At 59.3% G+C, this 22,954-nt stretch overlaps 1 protein-coding gene and 1 long non-coding RNA gene across 4 annotated transcripts; one reads left to right on the forward strand and one right to left on the reverse strand.

The window, feature by feature from the left end:
* Positions 1–639: 639 nt before the first annotated feature.
* Positions 640–22,942, reverse strand: Cep104 (centrosomal protein 104). 3 transcript variants are annotated; one of them, XM_063235354.1, is made up of 22 exons: positions 22,790–22,942; positions 19,047–19,179; positions 16,971–17,144; positions 16,625–16,763; positions 15,157–15,219; positions 14,619–14,695; positions 12,316–12,484; positions 11,992–12,150; positions 11,218–11,445; positions 9,914–10,111; positions 9,186–9,353; positions 8,581–8,754; positions 7,178–7,354; positions 6,115–6,321; positions 5,723–5,830; positions 4,980–5,016; positions 4,832–4,889; positions 4,430–4,538; positions 3,573–3,711; positions 3,377–3,444; positions 2,972–3,062; positions 640–2,367 (listed from the first exon to the last, which is right to left on the reverse strand). In XM_063235354.1, exons 2-22 carry the CDS (start codon positions 19,157–19,159, stop codon positions 2,261–2,263), a joined length of 2,763 nt encoding a protein of 920 aa, XP_063091424.1. In that variant the 5' UTR covers positions 19,160–19,179; positions 22,790–22,942; the 3' UTR covers positions 640–2,260. The 3 variants fall into 3 exon arrangements, with proteins under 3 accessions (XP_063091424.1, XP_013009338.1, XP_063091425.1); XM_063235355.1 differs by lacking the exons at positions 640–2,367; positions 2,972–3,062; positions 3,377–3,444 and having other exon boundaries at positions 3,613–3,711; positions 4,434–4,538; XM_013153884.3 differs by lacking the exons at positions 14,619–14,695; positions 16,971–17,144; positions 19,047–19,179; positions 22,790–22,942.
* Positions 3,711–15,800, forward strand: LOC134472872 (uncharacterized). The gene is made up of 2 exons (XR_010042851.1): positions 3,711–4,139; positions 15,186–15,800. It is a non-coding gene; the product is annotated as an uncharacterized LOC134472872 (long non-coding RNA).
* Positions 22,943–22,954: the final 12 nt, after the last annotated feature.

Below are 22,954 nucleotides of genomic sequence, written 5' to 3' on the forward strand. Positions count from 1 at the left end.
CTGAGCAGCATGGAGGTGGTGGACACCGCAGGAGCAGACAGCTCTGGCACGGGCATTTAGAGCCACACCTTTTCTACACAAAGGGGGCTCCTGGTGGCATCTGGAAGCCAGCCCAGGCGCCTCTCTGCTGGGCACCCTGAAGGAGAGGGCAGATGACTTGCACGCTGCCTTTGACTGACAGTGCCCTCGCATAGCTGGACTGGAACATTCTGCATGTGCGGTGGAGGACACTGGTGGGAGCCTGTCACTCCAGCAGTGGCAGTGTAGGTGTGGGTGCCCCGCCAGCTTGCAGCCTGCTTTGTGGGTCCCGTACTAAGGTCTGCATGCAGTCAGAGTGTCAGTGATTTACAAACTGTTTAATTATGAAATAAATGATGAAATACATAGTGATCTTTTTATTATATTAATATATTCAAGGTGAATTAACCCACATGCCCTAAAATAGCAACAATAAAAATATATTACTTTATAATTCTGGAACCCGAAATAAAAGACAAATAGAAAACTATGTTAAACGTTAGAAAGTTGCTAATTGTCAGTAAAAGGTATTTACATTTGTGTTCTAATGCAAATTTACCAATATAGCTCTTGTAGATTATCTTAAAATAGGAAAATAAATATTAAATACCCACAACATAATCATAAATGAAAACTCATTTATTTGTTAGTGTTCCAAGCTTAGATGTTTAGTCCTGAGTGGCCAAGGGGTCCTCCGGTGCCTCTGGGGTCCTTGTGCGTCCCTCTTGGTCTCTGGAGCAGCCACTAATCACTGCCACCAAAACTGGACTCTCTGGGAACCAGCACAAGAATTAGGTGGGAGACCAATTTTGTTTGTTGATCACTAAGAATTTTTTGAGACAGGGTCTCACTATGTAGCTCAGGCTGGCCTTGAACTCAGATCCTCCTGCCTCAGCTGCCCAAAGGCTGAGAGTACAGGCGTGTGCCAGCATGCCTAAAAGGGGATTTTTATTAAGTTCAAACAGGAGAGACTATACATCTATTAAATTTGGCCTGCAGAGAAAAGAATAATTTCTTGATTAACTTTCCTCATTATTGTTTTATTAAGTGCTTTCTCTGTTCTTAAAAGATGCATCAGAAATACTGGCCAGCCCCCTTGGAAGCGGACCAGCACTGCAGACCCCCTGGCCTCTGCGCTCCGCCTTGTCTGAGTTAGGTCACCTCCCTCCCCATGGTTTTTGATAGGTTATTGTCTTGGAAGGTCTTGTTCTTCCTCAGCCACACCATGAGGTATTAGTTTGCCAAAAGCAGAGGTTAATTCATCAGCCTCTTGGTTGCCGGCACATCCGGGGAGCTCACTGTTTGTGCACCTATGAGGATCTCTGAGACAGTCTCGCCATGTAGTTCAAGCTGGCCTCGAACTCATCACATAGCCTGGGTTGGCCTCCAGCTCCTATCAGTTCTGTGTGGACTTCGTTGTTCCACATGGTTGGGTTAAAAGCCTTCGTACAGGAACTGCAGAGGAGCAGGTCCCTGTCCCACACACTTCTGAGTGCATTTGGAAAGCTGCCCGTGCAGCCTCAGGGTGCAAGCAGCACCCTGGCTGCATGTGGTGGCCTGTCCCCAGCACACGGCTGCCCATGCCTGGGCAGCGATGGCACGGGATGGGCCTTTCCAGCTGCGCAGTGGGTAGAGCTCATCTTTCTGGTCGCCAGGGAAACCCTGGGGCCTGCTGGCCTGGGAGATGCTGTCCTGAGGTCTGGGTCAGGTCGGAGGCAGCATCTGGTGTGAACATCCCGCAAACTGTGAAAATCCGGACCTGGGGTTCACTACAGCATTGGGGAGCAAGGACAGCGTGACAGACCTGAGCAGGCCCGACTGGCAGGAGGTGTCCAGTGCCAGGATGACGCCTGCAGGCAGGCTCTGAGGTGGGGGCAGGGATCCAGGCGTGTTACCCCGCGTACTCTCCAGGGCTTGGCCGGTGAGCGGTCCTGAGCCCTGAGGCAGGGCGCAGGCTCACATCTGGGGCGGCTACCGGCAGCTGACGTTTGTCACGGCTCCTTGGTCAGCCTCTGCCTTTACCCTGGCCGTCTGCACCCTGGTCCTCCTGAGGCCACAGGGGCTGAGCCCGAGGCCTCGCGGTGCGGGTGGGGAGCGCTGCTCCGGGTTCTTTGGTCAGAGCTGTGATGCCTTTCAGAGAGGGCAGAGCAGAGCCCAGCACGCGGCTGCATGTCTGGTTCTCTGGAGGGCGGGCTTGGAGTTAGGACACTGGCCTGTACCCGACAGAGACGACGTCACTGTGTCACCGCCTACAGTAAGTCCTGCTGGAGCTCTTGCTCAGGCCTCCCTTTGGGGTGGGGATTTTGCTGCTGGCCTTCAGTCCTGACCTGGCCGCTGTGGGGCCTTTACCTGTGACAGGGACACAGACAAATGGACTCAGAGACCAGGCCTAGGTGACTGTGGGGGATCCTTGGCCGTCGGGCTGGCAGCGTTGGCACAGGGGGCAGCGGTTGCGGTGCACAGTCACTGCTGTGAAGAGCGTCAGCCACGGTTGGGGCAGCCGTGTGGCCGCCGAAGGGGAAGGCAGACAGGCCGGCTGGCACTTGGGCCGCTCTGCACCGGGGCAGCATGCTGTAGGGGAGCACAGGACGGCCCCCCACGTGGCCCAGGGCCTGTCCTGCTTCTGTAAGACTTGGGCCAAGGATGGTGTCTGCCACGTGACTTGGGCTGCAGACCAAGCCCTGCTGGTCACTGTGACCTGTGATGATTTCTACTGATGAACACTGCGCCTTCTCCTAGGGTGCTGTGACCTCAAGAGGAAGCAGCTGGACCAGCGATCTGTCTACTGGACAGTGGCTTCACCAGGGGTCTGCTCAGCTTTGCTTCCCTCAACCCCTGGATCCACCCTGCAGAAAGTGTGCAGCCCACGCAGCGCCTCGGGGTGCTGCCACAGTGTGGAGCCAGGCCATGGGGCACGGGGGTGCTGGGGCTGCTGGGGCTGCGAGCGGCTCACCGTGAGGCGGTGCCTGGGCCTTGGAAAGGACGTGCGTCTTGCGAAGGTTCATGGTGCAGCCGGCGGGACCCATCAGGTGCGCCTTCCAGGCCTGCAGCATAGGGGTAGCGTGGTCAGTGCAGTGTGGCACCTCGGGCTGCAGAGGACGCCCTCAGCCTGACCAGGGTCCCTGCGGTGCTTTCCACAGACCCCACGAGGCCACTTCGGTGAGCACTTGAGGGCGAGACCCAGGAGCAGCCGTGGTGCCGAGGGAACCCTTGGAACTGACTCACTCTGCAGACTCTGCAAGTCCCTGACTGCTTGGACAGGCCACTACTGGACACCCCGACCTCGGTGTGCCTTGGCTGTGTCACCACTGTCCCCTAAGGGGGCCAGACTGCTCCCCGGCTGGATCAGGCCCCTCACCTCTTCTCCAGGAGCGAAATTCTCATGGCACAACGGACACCGGTTCGCCAGCTTCTCGGACTTGGCGGCTGAAATGGTGGTGAAAAGGACCCAGTTACCGTGTGCCTGTGAGTGCGAGGAGGGACAGGCCGCGGGCACGCCCCAGCACGCCACTGACGCCGCAGCAGCACCTGTCCTGGGCCCGGGAGGCACTCACGGCTGCAGGCCTTGGCCTGTATGTGTCGGGGCAGCTCCTCTTTGGGTATGGCCTCGCGGCAGCGGTAGCACCTCCTGAAGGTGTCTCTGCTGTCGCACTCGGTCAGCAGGTGCTCGGTCAGGCTGGCGATCTCCACCACCTGCAGCCCAGACACAGAGGTGGCGCGGTGTGAGCACAGTGTTCTCTCATGCCCGCTTGGCCACGTGATGGCTGGTCCTCAGGGCCCCTCCTGGTGTCTGTGGTCACTTCCTGCGCTCTGCACCACCCAAAGGCCACATTAGGAGGCAGAGGCAGGCAGGATTGCAGGTGACTTGGACGTAAGCGGTGTAATATTAGTGGCCAGGTGTGGCTTGGGCATTCAATGTGCAGCCCTGGGTTCACAGAAAGAAGCCTCTGGGCCCTTTTGCATCCTGGCAGGAGTGATTTGTGCTGGGAGGCTCTGTCCACCCGAAGAACCCCGGGAAGGAAAGGAGTCTGCTGTGCCCTAGCTTCCCTGCCCTGACTGGAAGGACCCAGTGCACGATGCTCAGGGTGCATTAGACCTGGGAACCTGGGCCTGGGATACCGGTGAGGGACAAGGGACATTAGAAAGCCGCTTCTCAGAAGCCTGGGGAGGGCCTGCCGGGGCGGGGGTGTGGGCAGGGGCAGATGGGCCCCCACCAGTGATGCACAGGGTGCCTGTCCCAGTGTGTAGGTGACAAGCTGGGATGGCCTGCACTGCCCGGTGCAACGGGCACAAGTGCGGGACAGCCCGTCCACACAGGAGGGACCGGCGGGGCTCCAGCCAGGCCACATGGTGACGCATGCTCGGCCTGCTTGGCCCTCCTGGCCGGTGGGCGCCCGAGACAGCGCCTGACCTGCCTGCAGTGGCCGCAGCGCGTCAGCATGAGGCAGTGCTTCCAGTAGTGCAGGTCGAGGCCCTCCTCCGTGAAGGCCTCACTCCGCTCCCCGCAGAAGATGCAGAGGCTGTGGGGAAGCGGGAAGCAGAGGTGGCGGTGATTCCCGAGGACCTCAGCGCCTACCCCCTCCAGCGCACAGGACAGATCCAGACCCCACCCCGCAGGCGGCCTGGCCTAGCAGGCACAGCGCTCCCGGGCTCTGGCAGCAGCTTGTCCACACAGCAGGCTCCTCGGCCTGGGCGCCTTCCGGGTCTGGATTGTGGAGGGGACCATCCACCACTGGTCCTGGGACTCGGGGACACACCTCTGCCCAGTGCCCCTCAGTGGCTCCCCCATCAGGACTGGGCCAGCCTGACTCACTTGTCCAGGAAGTGGCTGTCTGGGACGTCTGGTGGCGCCGCTTTCCTGCCCGGGCTGTCTGCAGAGGCAGAGAGGTGGGTTCAGGGACTCCCTGTGGAAGAGCTTAGGCTTTTAGGGGAAGCAGGGGCTGGGGGCGCGGTGGACCTACCCTGGTGCCTGGGCTTCTCCGTGTCGCTGACGTTTCCCTACGGCAGAGACAGGCAGCTCAGGGACAGTGCTGTGGGCTGGGTGTCTGTGTGTGTGTGGGTGTGCCCTGCCCTGCCAGTGTCTCTAGGTGTCCCAAACTGCTTGTAAGAGGCCACTAGCACTCGCTGCGCTTGACCTCTCCATAGTGTCCAAGCCTCAGAGCCACTGCCACAGAGACTGGTGCCCCAGGCCACCACCCAGACTCCTCCAGCACGGGTCCCTGTGGGCACTGTCCCTGCAGCAGGACCTGCATGTGTGCTGTGAGGGGCGGCAGTGACAGCTGCTAGGGCTTGTGACCCACATGAGCCCTGCCAGGTATTGCCCGCGTGTCCTTGCCAGTGAGCCATCGGCACAGGGCTGAGCCTGTGCACCCGGCAGCATGCTGCTGAGTGGGGCCAGGCAGAAGGATTGGCAGCCCGGGGCCCACCGTCCGGTCTCCTCCCTGGCATCCTCCCCACTTCTCCCACGGGACCCACAGCTCAAGTAGCAGCGGCCACATACAGTAGGATGCAGGGCACTCGGCCTCCCCCAGAGGACACCCTGCCCTCTGCCCCTGCCCAGCGTGAGGGATGGCGGGGAGCAGCTGCAGTGGGGGGTGCACTGCTGGCCACTGCCAGCCAGGGCAAAGACCGTGAAGGGTGAGGACACGGCCGCCCAGAGGCAGGGCCTGCGCCTGTGTGGACTCAGCCTGCATGGCCTCCCCACCTCGGCCACGGCCTGGGTTTCCTTCAGAGCCGCCAGCTGCCCCTGCAAGGCCTTGATTTCTTCTTTCTTCTGTTTTTCTGCTTCTTCGGTAGCTGCTCTTTTCTGTGCCTGGCAAAAAAACAAAAAAAGAGTCACTGTGCCATTAGACCAGTTGTCTCAGACGTGGGGGGACAAGTTACCACATGTAAATGTTGCTTTCTCACATGCCGCACTGAGCCCTGGGCCGGCAGCCATGCTCCTCAGGTGCAGGTAACGAGTGTTTACTGCTGGGACGGGCGGGAAGGGGCAGGGCAGGATCTGAACCTGGGGTCTGACAGCCGCCTTCGGGGCTCCCCGGGGCACAGGGCCCTGATGTGCTCGGTGCTCACCCAGGTGCCAGGCTCCCCCCTCACCCTGATCTCCGCGTGGCTGGGTCTGCCATCGATCCTGGCGAAGCCCTCGAAGATGGTCTTGTAGAGGAGGTTCCTGCGCATGCCGCTGTCGTCGGGGGGCAGGTACTCCAGGACGAGCGCCTGGTGCCGCGTGTACATGTCCAGGATGACCCTGACGGCTGTCTCCCGGACCTCGTACACCCTGTGCTCCAGGGCGCGCACGGCGAACTGAGGACACAGTGGGAAGGCGTCTCCTTAGCAGGCGCATCGCACACGTTTGAAAAATGAGAGAAAAGCAGCAGCGCCAGCGCCAGGTCCCACGGCTGGAGACCCAGCTCCCCGCCTGGTCACTGCGCAGTGGCCTCTGCCGCGCGTCACCTGCTCTGCTTTCTCCTGGTGCGCACACGGCCCAGCTGCACCGCTCTTCCCAAGCCGGGCCTGCTGCGGACCCGGACGAGGGAGTCGGAGGAAGGCGCTTGGCGCTGCAGCCTCCCAAGCTCAATGTGCTCACCTGTCCGTGTGGACTTGAAGGACGGAGCCCAAGTGACCCACAGAGCGAGGCACCCCCGGCCTCGCAAACACCCTGGCCCTTGGTGAGGGAGTGGTCGGCTGCTCTGTGCCCCAGCGCTCGCAGCAGTCCAGGCTGACCCTGGGGCATGCGTGCCAGGACAGGGAAGGGACCCAGGCCGCTGTGGCCACAGGGTCAGCGGGGGAGGACAGTGACACTGCCGCACACCAGCCAAGTGGCCCTCTGTGCCGGGGGAACCGGAGGGGCTCCAGGGTCGGGATGGCGTGCTCAGAGGGGGCTCCCTCGGGGGAGGGCGGTGGCTGTGCTGCTCTCCACTCCCTGCAGCCACGGATGGTGCAGTGTCCCGTGGCTCGGGCCGCAGCGCCCTCGTGTTAGCCTGAGCGGGGATGATTGCTGCTTTTCCTTTGGGGAGTTCAGGCCGCCCTGGACTCTCTATGTAGCCCAGGCCGGCCTCACACTCACAGCAACCCTCCTATGGGTTGGCCGTGGCCCGGCTGGATTTCTCTTAACCGGCCCCCGAGGCACACCCCAAGGAGACGCAGCCTGCGCCCTCACCTTCATCACGCTGTCCACGGTGAAGCCCGAGCCCTCGGTGCCGAGGTCTCGCAGCAGCCGGGCCAGGAGGTCCACCTGACTCATGGCCAGGTGCGCCGAGCAGTTGGCTTTCAGGGGCTGCACCAAGTAGGCCGGGACCAGCTGCAGCGCGCGGACCTCCTTACACAGGGCCATTTCCTGCGCACAGCAAGGTGGCCGTGAGTTCCCAGCGGGAACGCGAGGGCTGGCTCGGGCCGGCTCAGCCGCACCCGCGGGGTCCACGGGAAACACTGAAGACACAGTGGCAGTGACAGCTGCGGCAGAACGGCGGTGCCTGTACTGCTTTTCCCCGCTGGCTCTGAGGCACGGCCTCAGCGTGTAGTTTAGGTTGGACTTGGACTCTACGTAGCCCAGGCTGGCCTGGACCTCCTCATGATCCCCCTGCCTCAGCCTCCCGAGTGCTGGGGTTACAGGCCAGTGCCACCACCTCAGCTCTTCTTTCTATTTAAAGACTACAACGATTAGAAAGGAAGATCCGACATGTAGGAGCTGAGGTCTTTTGGAAGAGGACATCTTCTCAAACACTAAGCTACACCGCCCAGCGGAACATGGCAGCACGTGGGGACGCACTGTTCTTTCCTTCCTATCAGTGTGGCCGACTTTTCCTAGTTCATTTAAGGTTTCAGAATACTTAAGTCTCTTAAGCTACACTGGGGTTCTCCTGGGTTTGCAAGCGTCACCCTCTGAGAAGCAATGAAAGCGTGCATGTGCACACTCACAAAGTTCTTTGTGACTCTTAAGGAGGTTATGGATTTTTGGAAGCCAAAATGTGGAGCCTTAAGAAAGACTGAATCACTGAGGATTTGGCTCAGCAGTTCAGGGGCTGCCTGGCAAGCACAAGATCCTGAGTTTGATTTCCTGTACCATTTAAAAAACAGGAGAGAGCGAGGGTATAGCAGCCATGCCCGTTCCAGCGAGGGTATAGCAGCCATGCCCGTTCCAGCTACTCAGGAGGCTGAGGCAGGAGGGTTACAAACTTCAAGGTCAGCCTGGGAAACTTAGCAAGAGCTCATCTCCAAAAGGAATGGGGGTGCAGCTCAGTGGCACGGCGCTCAGCCTTACAAAGGAAACAAAACCAAACCAAACCGCCTAAACTAGATGAATTCACTCGCTAATTCAGAGAACAAATTCATTCTCACAAGACTGTTGCGATCCAAACTGTGCTCGGTTTCCCAGCCTCGCCCAGGACTCACACATGCTCCCTGCACCCCAGCACTCTCTCTCCACACGTTCCCAGGCCTCTTCCCTAACAGCATATGCTGGACGCCAGGAGCAGTGAAGGACCAACTGCGCTCTGAGCAGCGTTTCTGTGAGGACAGAGCCACGGGGCGCAGGACTGCGGAAGAGCAGGAGGGGGCGCGGACCTGAATGAAGTTGCAGGCGGCCACGCGGAGGCGCGAGGAGGAGTCACCGGTCCTGGCGAGCAGCGAGGGCAGGGTCCGCTCCACGCAGTGCGCCGTTTCCAGCTTGCCCAGCTTGTGCTTGGGGATGTACTGGGTGAGAAGCATCTTCAACAGCTTCAGACAGGCGTGGAAGACCTGGGGGCGGATGCAGAGTGAGCGGTGCAAGCCAGAGGCCATGGAGGGCAGGTGTGAGGGTCACTGCTGGAGACGCGTGAGAATATCACGCCGTGGGGCGGCAGAGAGCCAGGCTGAGAGCCGTGCTCAGCTGTCCTGGTGCGCGGCGGGGTCCTGGCTGCCGCTGCACTGGCACAAGCCAGGCTGAGGCTGAGGCCACAGGAAACTGTGGCTGCCACGGGGCGGGAAGCGAGGCCTCTGCACAGCCCCAGCTGGACACAGGGACGACTGGTGGCAGAGGGGGAACAGGCACAGGCAGCTCCCACGTTGCTTGCCCTCGGTCTTGGCTCTCCCGGAGCCGGAGCTGGGGGCTGCACCCCACACTGGGCCGCCCTCAGTGCTCCAGGCTCCCGCAGAGTGGCAGGTGCCTGGGCCAGCAGGTGGGGACTCACTGAGGTCACGATGTCCTTGATGGCTCTGCGGATGAGAAAGACAGAAGCGCGGAGCATGTTCTTCGCGTCCTCCTTCGGGGTCCCGGCAGGCATCTCCATCAGCTTTCTGTACAGGGCCAGCAGCGCGTCCTCGCGGCAGGACCAGGTCTTGGAATAGGCCCCGGCGACCTGTGCGGAACGGGAGTGGCCGTAGTCTGGAGGCAGCACCATGCAGCTCACAGGTGGAGCTTTTTGTTACTGGGACTGGAACGCACAAGCTAAGGCTGTCAGGGCAGGTGCTGAGCCCCTGAGCTAGGTCTCCTGCTTTTTTTTTTTTCAGTCTGGCCTCAAACTCACAGCGATTCTCCTGTCTCAGCTTCCAGAGGGCTAGGATTATAGGCGCACGCCTGCTTTGTATTTTAGAAGGAAGAAAACCCTTGTTAGTGACAGGGCCTCTGCAGGATAAATGTGTGCACTTAGACGATTCTCTGAGGGAAAACGTCAGGCTGTGGTAAACACGGAGCAGGACTGAAAACGTCACTGTGGGGACACTGTGAGGCCAAGGCTGGACCTGGCCGGCGCGTGGGGCGGGGCGTCAGCATGCACCTGGAAAGCCTGCGGGTCTCACGTGGATCTGCTCCCCTACAGCGTGATCTTGCTTTGAGTATCACAATTAACGTGGGGCTTCCTGACGGGGAGCCACGGGCAGAGCGAAACCCGCAGGCTTGGTGTGTGTGCGGGCTTCTCACCAAGGTCTCTCCCAGCGCGTCGATGGCAGCGCTGGCCTCCCGCAGGGCCTTCTCCGTCAGGGCCTCAGGCTGCCCAGCAAGGCCTCCTCTCCGGGCATCGCTGGCATCAGCTTCACTTGCTTCCGGCTCTGCCAGGGCATTCTCGGGCTGCTTGCGGGCGGCGGGCAGCGGCCGCTCGTCATAGGGCAGGGCCTCAGCCTGCAGGGCGGGAGAGGACGGGGCTGTGGGGTTGGGCCGGGCCCCGCTGTCACCCTTGCCACGGCCTCGGCTCTCCGGGGTGGAGGGACCTCTGAGGGGGCTCGAGGCTCGGCCCCAGCACCGGCTTGCTGGACTGACTCACAGGAGTGGCACGGAGGTGGAGGAGACCAGCCCATTGCTGACCTTGCCCAGAGCGAACACAGGAGCATGGTGGACAGCTGCGGGATGGCCACCAGGCAACTGTTTCCTAGTTACTGTCCCCACACCGGGACACGGAAATAGATGGTGAAAGGCAAGGTTGTCGTCTTCTCTGACAAAATCACTGCTGATTTCTTAGCTTACTACTCCGCCCCAGCTGCTGTAAACCTGTCCAGTGTGTGGTGGCCTCTGATTCAACGCAGGTCTGGCGCCGGTGAGGCTACAGATGGATGCAGGCGTCCCTGGGGGCAGCACCACCTGGGCGGCCGCTGCAGGTCCCTCCTTGCTCCCGGCTGTCACTGCAGAGGGCTGCTGTGCATGGGACTCAGGCTGATCAAGCTGGGGGAACCCGAGGCCTGCAGCCTATAGTGAGTGCCAAGTGTGCCCCCCTCACTCGTCACCGTTACGGTCACCAGCCCAGGTGGCAGGAACCCAGAGGAGGAGTCGAACATAGGCAAGAACCTAGGCTTCTGACCACACCATCAAGCTACCAAATCAAATGGACCCTGGACCCAGCCCTGCTATGGGCCCAGTGACAGCAGCCAACAAACCCTGCTGCAGTTGGGTTCCCGTGCCCTCAGCCGGGAGTGTGACGGCCCTGCCCCATCAGCCATCATTGAGGCACTCTGTGCCCGGGCCCCAAGCCAGCATTTACTGCGTTCTCTTATCACTCGAAACCAGGTGTCAAGCAGCTGCTTCGTGTTTTTATGGAGCAAAACAGGCTCAGAATGCCATGGGGCCTCATGTTTGGGTAGCTGCTCCAGCCTGGGGTCTGCCTCCCCTCCTGGATGTGGGGAGGAGCACTGGCTGCATAGGACCCATGTGTCCATGCTCTGGGTCAGCAATGGGCAACACAGGTCCCTATCAAGTACCCACTGCCCGCCACATGTGCTTGAACGGTCACCTACAGTGCTCTGCAGGGCGGGCCCTGGGGCTGGTGGTGGCTGGTCTGCTGCCGAGCACTTCGGAGCGGGGCTCAGGGTGTAGGACACTGGCTGCTCCGGCAGGAGAGGCTCCCCAAGCTGGTTTTCCAGAACTGTGTCTTCTGGCTGTGGGAGTGAGGGCACCGGCTTGCGGCAGCGGGGACTGCTGGCATGGGCCAGGGGCTGGAGGGGCAGGTTGAGAGGCCTTTGCACCTGCAGAAGGCAGGGGACAGCAGCTGAGCACCAAGGCCAGGGCCACCTCACCCCACACAAATGACAGGAGGCGGCCCCACGGGGAGAGTGCGACAACCAGCGCTTGGGCTACGAGTATGGGCCACACTCAGCTGCTGCCTTGTGTACGGCGGACACAGGTCCAGTGTGAGCTCGGCGCTGTGCACACAGGCTGCCCCCGGGCTGCCTCTGTGTGCAGCGCCAGGGCTGCCCCTCGGGTGTGCGGCCAAGTGATCCCGGCACCCTAATGGGTGGACCCGTCTGGCGTCACCAAGCCCGGTGTGACACGCAGGGCCCAGGCAGGAGCTCCTGGGTGTCCGCAGTGGCTGTCCTGCGAGGTGCAGTGATCCCAGGTAGGATGCCCTCCTGAGCCCCGAGCTCCCTCTCCCAGCCAGGGGACAGGGACAGAGGACAGGGCAGTGCCCGACCTTCCCAGCCCGAAGCCCGCAGTGATCCTGTCAGGGCACGGGCAGAACCAGCCTGCTGCCCTAGAACTGAGCGTGATCCCGTGCCTGTGGCTGCCCTGACCTCTGACTCGCCCTGCAGGAGGCCGTGCAGTGCCAGCTGCTCGTACACCTGGGCCCGGTAGTGCGCCATCTGCTGCTTCTTCTCCTTGGCGAGGTCGTAGTCCTCCTTCTCTACTGCACAGCGCTTCTCTACCTCGTACCGCCCCAGGCGCTCACCGACCTGCAGCACAGACGCGTGTGGCCTTTGGTTGGCGTCACCTGCTCGTCTGGTGACCCTGAGCACAGCCACACTCCCTGAAGCGTTGTCCTCAATGCCCCATTGCTGAGGCTGGTGACCTGGGACCCCGCTGAACCCGCAGCCGCGGGCGGGTGTGGGCAGCCGGACCTTCTGCAAGTCGGCGATGGCCTGCTTCAGTTTCTTGGCGTGGTCGTAGCGCTCCCTCTGCACAGCCTCCCGCTTCCTCTCATCCAGCCTGCGGATGATCTGTGCAACCTCGGGGTCCTGGTACATGTCGAAAGCCAGGTCATCGAGGGGAGAGATATAGTCAGACCGCCTGCGGGGAGAGGGGTGGACTCAGGGCCAGCTTCCATCTGGGACAGACACGAAGCGCTCGGTGCCTGGCCAGGGAGAAAATGACCTGGCTTCCCTGGATGGGGACAGGTGTAACCAGCAGACCCCAGGCTCTCAGAGCCAGCCCTGGCCAGGCTGCACCGCCAGGGCACTGCCTTGCAGGGTGGGCCGGGGCAGCTGGCCAGGGTCCGAGCGCTGGCACTGAAGGAGGATGAGCAGGCCTCCCCCAGGCACTGCCCTGCTCAGCAGGGGAGTCAGGTCTGAGCCCGCTCCGGCTTCGGAGGGCGCCCTCTTGTGGCCTAACTTCGGGGCGAAGGCGGACCCGGAGCAGGACACAGGTCTGCTGGGTGGGCAGAGGCTTTAACAGGTAACAGCTCAGGGCTCCACCCTGGACACCTGTGCCAGCTACACGGAGTGCCAGGTGTGAACTGTGGCCTGTGTATCGTTGTGTGTAGGTGTGTCCCATACTCTCTGTCATGAAAGCGTTAGCTGCAAAACGCGTGTAGTAACCGACTGGAGGGCCAGGGGTACAGCTTGGTGGGGCAGCGCCTGACAGCCCAGGGTGGGGTCCTGGGCTTGACATCCGGTACCAAAAAAAAGCAAAGCAAACCAAACCAAACCAAGCAAACCTTGAACTGGTTTCTAGTACATGTCTTTAAAAATCCTCTCGTCTCTCCTCCTGGTGGTGCTAAGGACTGTGCGGAGACCTTGCACACACCAAGCGAGAGAGCTCTACCAGTCCAGCTGCCCAAGCTGGCCTTGCATCGAACTCATCCTGCCTCGGCCTCCACATGGGCTGGGACGACAGATGAGCACCATCACACTTGGCCTCAAGCCGCCTCCTACCTCACCCTCACTTCCTGAACTCAGGGCGCTCTGCTGACAACCATAGCCCCAGGCAGGCCGAGTGGAGGGGACAGCTGGGGCAGCTTTGGGTGCCAGCAGGTCACCTCAGTGATGGCTGCACGGTGACTCACTGTCCACATTCCTGGGCACGCATGCTTTCAGATCGTCACTGCACATCTGGTGTCCCCGCCCTTGCATGAGGCCCCAGGGTGCACTCCTACCCTGCTGGCGGGGACCTGCTTGCTGGGTGCTCAGGGTGTGCAGCAGACCCAATCCTGGGCAGGGCAGCCTGGCTCTGCCTTGGTGGGGCAGACGGGACAGCCGGCCACCTCCCCCATGTGCCCAGGCTTCCTGTTGCTACCTGACAGGGCAGAGCTGCTGCGAAGCCAGCTAAGTGACCCTGGTCACTGTTCCACACGACTTCCGGTGCTCTGCGCCCACAATCACACAGGGCTGCCCCAGGGATGGCGGCCTCCTGGATGCCCCCGCAGAGCAGGTCTGGGGGAAGCGAGTCCACTGTGCAGCAACCTGGGGCCTGGCGAGCAGCACAGCCTCTGAGGATGCTGGGGACCCACTTTCTCCAGACACACAGCATGTGTGTCAGTGCTTCCCGCCAGGGCCACTGTGTGCGGGGACAGTGAGGTGACGCTGGAATGGGGGCCAAGCACAAAGCCCCAGTTACAGTGCAAACTTGGTGCCTTTTCTTTCCCTGAAGGCATAGTCACAGGTGCCTGGGACTCCCTCCTCTCCCCAGACCACGGCACCCGGGTGTGGCCTCTGCCGTGACACAGGGACAGCGAGGTGACGCGGAACACGGCCAGAGCTCTGGGGTTCCACTGTCTTTCTGGGGTGGCCCCACACTCTTAGCGACCTCCTGCCTCAGCTTCCCAGTGCTGGGTGTGAGCAGCTACACCCAGCTGCACTAGCTCTTGGCCCAGCACGGGTTCCTACACTGCAAAGAGGCAGCAAAAGAAACGCGTGCGCTCAGTCATCAGCAGGAAGCGGGCTGCGCAGGGAGCCGGCGGCTGGCGACGGTGTGCCCTCCACAGCTGCTGCGAGGGCACCGACCCCCACCACCACGGGGCCCCGCTGCTGACTGGAGTCAGCCACGCTCCACGGCTCCCTCCCGACACATCTCGAGGGCAGGCAGCACCAAGGGGCCCGCCTCCGTCTCCAGGGTGCGTTAAGTGACCCGGGCCACAGGCTGGCCCACCCAGCCAGGTCCACACGGAGGTTCTGCACGGTGAGGTGCGTGGGGTGGTGGCCCTTACCCGGCGTAAGTCCCCTCCAGAGCGGGGTCCTCGGGGTTGTGCCCCAGGTAATGGTCCACCAGCTTCTCCCTGGAGGTCTTTGGAAGCAAACAAAACGCTGAAAGCACAGCAAGCCAGGCGGCTGGAGCGCTCAGCTCCCTTCTGGGCTCTCGGAGGGACCGAAACCAGCACGAGACAGCCGATGGCGGCGGGCCAAGGTGGCGCTCGCTGCGAACCCAGCCTGCTGGGGCTGAGGCCGGGGCAGGGGATGCCGAGAGGTCAGGGCCAGCCTGAACTACATAGAAGATAAACCCAAAACAGTCAAACCAAAAAGATGGCAGCAGGTGAACGACCTGAAGCTTGCAGTAGGCTCATAAAGTTTTCAAAATGAGATTTCTTATTTTGAGACAGGAATGCACAGCAATCCTGCTTCAGCCTCCCAAGTGCTAGGATTACAGGAATGAGCCACCAGGCCCAGGAAAATGACACTTGTTATGCAAGGGATTCCTCCCATTAGGAATATATTTTCTTCCTTAGAAATTAAGTTTCCCAAACTTACAATGTTGCTTTCATCTCCAAAATCCGCAGGGTCTCCAATGATATTTATTGCAACCAAAGCAACCTGAGGAGTGAAACCAACAAGAATCAAGCAGACAACCTTTGAGACGCTCAAGTCCTTTACAACACAGGCTCCCTGCACCCTCGCCAACTGGGATGAGCAGAATGAAACCGCATTAATGGTGAACTGTACATGAAACTGTTATTAATTTGTTATGATCGATACATTGTGTCAACCTGAGAAGTTTCCAAGTTTAACTAAGAGACTCAGCAGGGAGCCAGGGTCCTTATTTTTTAAACACCCTCATTCTGTGAAGAGGAGGGCACAGAGGTGCCGCAAGCACCACCACCACCGGGGTGAGGGGAGGAGGAGAGGCTTGCTCTTCCGCCTCCTGCTTTGTTGCTTTGCCGTCCTCTGCCATCTGGAACCCCCCCCTCCCCGTTTTGGCTCTGGCTGCTGCCTTGAAGTCTGCCCGGGTGCTGTGCCACCCTGACTTGGAGCCAGCTGATTATGGACTGACACACTGTGAGCTAAATTAACTTCTCCTTCTGTCATTTTGGGTGTCGGGTATTTTGTCTCAGCAATGACAGAAGAGTAACCAATGCACAATTCTTACATAAATTACATAATATTCTAATGCTGAACCGTGGGGCTTTCTTTTTAAAGCCAGCAAAGAAATAATTGCTAAAAAGCCTTAAATTGGGGTCTTGCAATGGGTGAATATATAAGTCAGCTCTACTCGGCTCAGGTGATCAGAGTCGCTGACCCTGGCCCTACAGCAGATGTCCGGCAGGTGGGGTGGATGGGAAGAGGCTAAGACGCCTGTGCTTTGAACTCCCTTCACCTGAGGAGCCGGCGCTGGGGCTGGGGTGCGGGGCCGTGTGTGCGAGTTCCGGCTCCCACCCAGGTTGTGGCTCCCTGCCCCACAGTTGTTCTGGCTTTCCAGCAGCCCATCACGAATGTTGAAAAGAAATGTGTGGAGGGATTTCGCCCTACTATTACGGTGCCTCCACTGGTCACTGATAGGAATGTTCTCGTGGACTCCTATGCTCCTTTGGGTCCCCAGTCTCTGAAGTCCCATGTCTTGGTGACACAGCAACACGGACTTGTACGCAGCACTGCCGTACGCATGGGACAGCCCAGGGTCAGGGAGCAACGGTCACACAGGCACAAAGCACCCTTCTTACAAGGCACTCTCAGCCAGGCACGGTGGTGCACACCTGCAATCCCAGCACTCCGGGCAGCTGAGGCGGGAGCACTGCAAGTTTGAGCCCAGACTGGGCAGCTCAATGATCTAGCGAGACCATGGCTCAAAAACAAATAGGTAATTAAAATAAAAGATCAAAGAGGGCTGGGGTTGTGACCCAGTGCGGAGGCCCCAGGTCCAGTCCCAGGGCCAGGGAGACAGGCCTGGAGCAAGCACCCAAGGGAAGACTCTGTGCCCACTCCCGCAGGGTGCTGCCCTCACCTGATTATAGACGTTGTACTTGTTGACGTGGTTTTGGTGAAAAATCAGCTTAAGGAACTGCCCCACTGCATCCACGTACACGGACTTCAGTTCCCGGGCTTTGCAACCCGTCTTTTCATTGTCGCAGAGGGAGACGTAGCTGCAAGGGAAACACAGCTGAGGAAGGCACGGAGCGAGCGAGAGCGGCCCCGGCGCCCACCGAACCCACACGTAACGGCCTCGCCCAGGGCGGGATGCCGGGCCCAAGCTCGGACCCGCCCCTGCCCCTGCTGCAGCGGCATGTTAACCCCCGGGCCTCAGGGCTGCTCCAGCCTGCGCCTGCTTGGGCTGCCAACGCCATTCTTACCCCAGTCTGCGAAAGCGCTCTGCTTGGTACGGCACGAAATACTCAGGCAAGCTTTCGCTGACGTAGAACTCGATTTTACTGGAAATCATGTACTGGTGAACGAGAAGCTGCAGCTTCCTTATTCGGCACCTCTCCACCGTCTGGAGAACAATTTCTTGTGGAAACGGGCAGAACCTGAAAGCGAAGACATCTGTTTTCCTGGGCACAGGACGGAGGGGACTGAGAGAAGCGGGCGTCACTGTCTCGGGAGTCAGGCCAGGTCCCCTGCGCGACCCAGCAAGAACCCCGCTGCTGATGGCCTGACCCCAGCTCATCGGGAGCTGGGATCATGAGTGGTGGCGGTGGCGGGCAACACGGAGCTCAGGCTTTTGCACAGCTAGCCGATCACCGAGGAGACCGCTTCCGTCTCGGGCTCCCGGAGCCACAGGGAGCATAGTGGGAAACGGACATGACAGGGGGCGGCCTAGGGGCTGCTGAGATACCAGCCCGTCTCCCTCCTCTTCTGGTTGCTGTGGGGTGGGAGCGTCCTCTGGGTGGCTTCCACGCTGACACAGTGTGCTGCCACTGCCCCAGACGACCAGGGAGCCATCTCGGACACACTGGGCCGGGAGAAACCTCTCTTCCTTTACAGAGATGACATCAGGCGTTCGTCACAGGGACACAAAGTGGAGTCGAACTTGCTCCCAGGATGCTGAGTGCCAGCCTTTAAGGAGCGACTGCCGTGGACTCGGTGCCCAGGAAGGATTCTAGGCACCAGCAGTGCTGCTCTTGCTCATCCAGAAGCTCTGGCGGGACTTCAAGGCCACCACTCTGGCACCCTCTTCCTGTGCTGCTGCAGGATCAGTGCCTGCCCCGGATGGGAAGGAGGGTACAGAGGGACCATCGTGGGCGTGGACATCTCTGCCCGCACAGGAACCACAGAGGGCGGTGTGAGGCAGTGATGGGCTCGGGGTCCAGGGCTCTGCTCTGTGATGTGGGAGTAAGAGGCTGCTCTTTCCCATGTCAACTCTGAGTGCCAAGGTTGTGGGAGACACAGTGGGGGCAGGGCAGCGGGCAGCAGGGTGAAGCTGCGGCTTCTGAAGTGGCCCCTTGGCCTCCTGTGGGGGCTGCTGTTGCTTCAGACCTTTGTGATGCGCCCCTATTTGCAGGGGCCTGTGCTGCCATTTACGGTGAGTGCATTCTAACAGAGGCATTCGGGGTGTGCTGGCCGGGCACGTGGGCCTTCCCTGTGCTGTACTCTGGAAACATTCCCGAGGGGAGGATGGTCTCACCCTGAAACACTGCGCCAATGTGCAGAAGCACACCAATGGTGCCTCGCCTCCATAAACATGACCCAAAGGGTTTCCTGTCTGCTTGCATGAAACCTTCCAACCTGCACTCTGCTACAGACCCTGAGCAGTCAGTGTGGAGGTAGTCTGGGGAGGAGGCCTGAGAGATGTCCTGGCCGTGCCGCTGCCCGGACACCCAGAGGATGCGCGTCAGTGAGCTGCAGCATCTATACCCCTGCCTGGAACTCATGATGGCCTTCAATTCATGGGGATCCTCCTGCCTCAGCTTGCTGAGTGCTGGATTACAGGAGTGTACCTCCATGCCTCCCACGCAGACTTCTTAGAATTTCAGAAAAATCATAAAAGGAACATTCAAGTAATGAATGTTTTTATAAACATGCAAATGTTCAGGAGAAATCGGAAAGAGACTTTTTTGGATGAAGCCAGCTGTCACATGAAAGCACCTGGAAGCAAAATCTGTCACCAGGATGTGCCCAAGCACAGGCCTAATGGTGAACAACCTTGGTGTGCAAACTGCTGGCTTCAAGTGCAGGAGCCAGCGTGTGGTCAGAGCTGGACAGGGGTGAGTGTGGGCTCATGTAAAGGAGGAGGAGCGGAAAAATTTCTTTACAACCATAAAAAAGGAATACACCACCATAGAACAGGGTGCACGACATGAGACCACAGCCCGAAAATCCACAGCTCCTGATGTCTGAGTCATACTTAAACGAGAGCTTCGTATGAAAGGAGCCCAGAGTGGGACCCCAGTCCTGGTGCCTGGCCCACGCCCAGCCTGGTTCAGTCTTACCTTGGTGACCGCCACCCGCTGACCGTGGGCGCATGGATCATTAGCTCCCGGGCGCTGAAGCCGTCTTCGTGTCCAGAGGAGCTGACCACTACGAAGCCGATCTTGTGGGGCATGCTGCACGTGTGGGCTGTTTCTGAGGGCAGAGAGTTTCTTTATAGGCGTCCACCACTATAATGCTGAAAATGGTACTCCGTGCCTCCTAACCTACCAGGTGACTCACAAAGTATCCAGAATTTTCCATTCCTTTTTGTGAAATACTTTTTATAGACACTTGCAGTTCTACTTAAAGTACCATTTATCTGGACTTTGGTAATATTTGTTCAAAAGTTTGACCTGTGTCGTGCATGCACTGAGCTGTGTTCCCTCAAGATATATTTAAGTCCTCCCTTTGCTAGTGTGAATGTGGACTCATTCAAAAGGAGTCTTGGCAGACGAGACCCAGTTAACACGAAGCTATGGTCGGGCGTAGTGGTGCACACCTGTAATTACAGCACTCGGGGAGGCTGAGCCAGGAGGACTGCAAGTCTGAGGCCAGCCTGGGCAAGATAGTGAGACCCTCGTCAAAAACAGAAAGAAACGACAGTTGGGGATGTAGCTCAGGGCAGTTTCCACTGTGATTCCTGCCCCAGTCTTAAGGGTAGGCGCAATCCAATCAAGCCAATATGACTGCTGGGAAGAAGGGAAAAGGGGTGGGGGTGTCACTCAGTGGGGGAGCACTTTGCCTAACTTGTACCTGAAGAAGGCCTGAATTTGATGCCAACCACCGCAACAAACAAAGAAAAACAAGCATGCACAGAAGGTGAAACAGAGCTGGGCATGGCCACATCTGTAATCCCAGCACTTGGGAGGCTGAGGCAGGAGGATTGCTGCAAATGCGAGACCATGCTAGGCTACAAAGTTGAGTTCAAGGCCAGCCAGAACTGCATAACATAGTGAGACCGTGTCTCAAAACAGGAAAAAAAAAAAAAAAAAAAAAAAAAAAGGAAGGGGCTGGGGATTTAGCTCAGTGGAATAAACACCTGCCTTGCAAGCAGGTGGTTATGAGTTCGATCCCTGGTACCGATAAAAAGTTAAAAAAAAAGGAGACAGACCTCATTCAGGGCGGACACTGTGTGCTGACAGAGGCAGGGCTAGCAGGTCCCTGCAAGCCCAGGATGTCTGGGCTGGCTGGAGACCCCATGAGCCAGGACAGGTGGGAAGGATGGGGATCTAGTCCTTCAAGCCAGCATGGCCCCAGTCCTGTTTCATGTTTTCACTCCAGAGCACACTAGTTTGTTTTAGTTGTCCAGGTGATATTTTGTCATAAAAGTCAAATACAAATGTAAAGGTTTTTGTATCTGTCCAGAAACTAACACAGCCAGCTCCCCTTAGTTACTCAGGGGAGGAGGCAATTCAACCACCAGCATAATAATTACTATGTGAAATGAACAACAGGGAAGCAAGCACAGATACTATGTTAACTCAGAAGTTGGCAGTGGCACTCCTGATTGGTCAGAGCTCACTGATCGCTCTCATGATCTCATGTTTGCCAGGCAGGCACTTTGCCGTTGAGCCACTTCCCCAGCTCACTGAATTTTAATGTCCTGATTTTTCAGGGCTCTGACCCTCATCCTGATGCTGGTTCAGTGGCATCACTCGAGGGTGGGCATTGCGATGCCCACTTTCACTGCGTGGCATCCAGTACTCCTCACTGGGAAGCCCACCTTGACCGACTGTCCTCTGGGGACTCTGCCCTCTCCTCCCAAGCCTGGTACTGGCGCTTACCCACCTGTCCTACCTCTAACCATGTTTACTGGGTGCTTTGCTCTGCCTGGCCAGCCCTCCACAGGGAAGGGCTCAGGGATGGAACCTGACCGTGCTGGCATGACATGGGAGCTTTCTTCCCGAGGGGACTGCTGAGCCTAGAGTAACTCTGTTCTGGCAGCAGGGGCCACAGTGGGATGGCCCCACAAAATGGTGCTAACAGGGTGGAGTCGGGTGCAAGCTTCTCAGGAGTCCTTAGGTGTGGCTACCCTGAAAGCCCAAACTGCTCCTGGGCTCTTGGTTACTGTTCAGGCCTCAAGCCAAGGCGTCATTAAATCTGTAAAAACCAAAACCAAGCAGGAAGGCTCCCCCAAAATCCTCCTCACTAACACTGAGAACAAAGAAAAATCCACCGGAGATTTCTCTGGGATAAAATCCACATACTGTGTGCAGGAACACTCTTGGTGCCCCAAATGAACTCCGGCTCATTCTAACACACTTGGTGCGTGCTTTTTCTGTCACCGAGAGCCTAAGGAAGTCCTCTGGATTTAAGTGACTAGCTAGCTGGTGTTGCTAATGATTCTCAGAGCACACAAACAAAAGCACCCAAAGCAGAAGCATGACGGGGATTCACGGCCTTTGGTGTATTTCCACACAGAGTCCCTGCAGGAGCTCACCATGCATCACAGGGTAGCAGACCCAGGGAGTGACGGCAGCAAGCATGGAAAGAGACCGAGTGTGGTGGAATGCAGCATCCACCCACCGCCCAGGTGCCTGCTGGGCCGGGTCAGAACAGCAGGAGCTATAGCTTTGTTGTCCTCTTGTGGGACCTGCCACTCGGGTCACCCGGACTCTCTTCTAGACAGACTTTCCTCCTGGCCACCCAAACCTGAGGGCGTGAGGACAGCCCACTCCTCACCTGGACACCCCTTTCCACTTTGTCCTGTGCTCCCGCAAACAGAGGTTCCTTGGTGGCTCTGGTTGTCTCCCTCCCCATCCTGACCCACTTTGCTTTCTGACCCTTACTTTCTGTCTTGAATTTGAATGCCCAGCCCAGCTTAACCAAAGAGCAGCAGTACCATCTCTTTGCCCTGAATTCCTCATCCTTTGCTCATTGGAAAGAGCAGGGCCAGTGATTCCCTTCTATCTTGATAGCCCGAGGTGCCACCGGGGCTTACAGAGAACCTTTATGCCCAGGTACCAGGTGTTTCTACTATGCGGTGCTCCCCTAATAAACCCCAGACTACTGGCAAGAGGATCGCATGAGCACCGTGGAGATGACCTGTGACCTCAGTATGGGCATCCCTGTCCCAAGGCCTTCCACCTTGCACCCTCGGGTTCCTCCTGTGTAAACATGCGATGCTTTGGGGCTCTGTAAAAGCCACCATGCACACGCAGAAGCACCATGCTCCGAGTCAGGCACGGCAGTGCACACGTGTAATCTTAGCTACTGGGGAGGCTGAGAAAGGAGATCGCCAGCCTGGGCAACTCAGTGACACCTCGATTAAAAATAAAAGGGCTGGGGGTGCAGTTCAGTGGGATAGCCCTTACAGAACTAAGCAGGGCGGGTCTGGGTTCACCCCAGTGTGTGTGGGAAGGGGAAAACCACAATTATCTCCGGCAGCGGCGGCGGCTCAGCTTTGGACTCGGGCACCAGCTAGTCTGCAGCACTGGCTGGGTGGGGGGTCCCAGCCGCCTGCACCCCGCGGAGCCATGTGGACCCCGACCTCCGCGCCCCGCTCCCTCGCCGGGGCCGCAAACCGCACGACGAGATGCGCGAACGGGACTCCAGGTCGCTGTCCGGTCAGCGGGACCTGCTGCGGCCGCAGGCGCCGCCCTTACCCACACCCCGCCGGGACCAGAGCCTGCCCACCCCCTCCGGCGGCGCCGCCTCCGCGGGCCCGGGCTGGGTGCGCAGGGCCAGGACGCCGGGTGTCACCGCGCCGCCGGGTCGCGTGGGGGAGCCCCGGGCCCGAGACCGCCTCGCCCCGCCTACCTACCCGCTCCGCAGGCCGCCGCGCCCCAGGACGGAGCTCAGGGGCGTCTCCGCCGCCGACCCGGCCGGCTGCACCCGCAGGCCCCGCGGAGGTGACAGCCGAGGACCAGCCACCCCCGCGCACCGCCGGGCTGCGGCCGCGCTCTCATGACAACCGGGCCGGCCGCGC

Source organism: Cavia porcellus, unplaced genomic scaffold (genome assembly GCF_034190915.1).
Source record: "Cavia porcellus strain 051 isolate PalLab524CR breed Dunkin Hartley unplaced genomic scaffold, mCavPor4.1 scaffold_25, whole genome shotgun sequence".
NCBI lineage: Eukaryota > Metazoa > Chordata > Mammalia > Rodentia > Caviidae > Cavia > Cavia porcellus.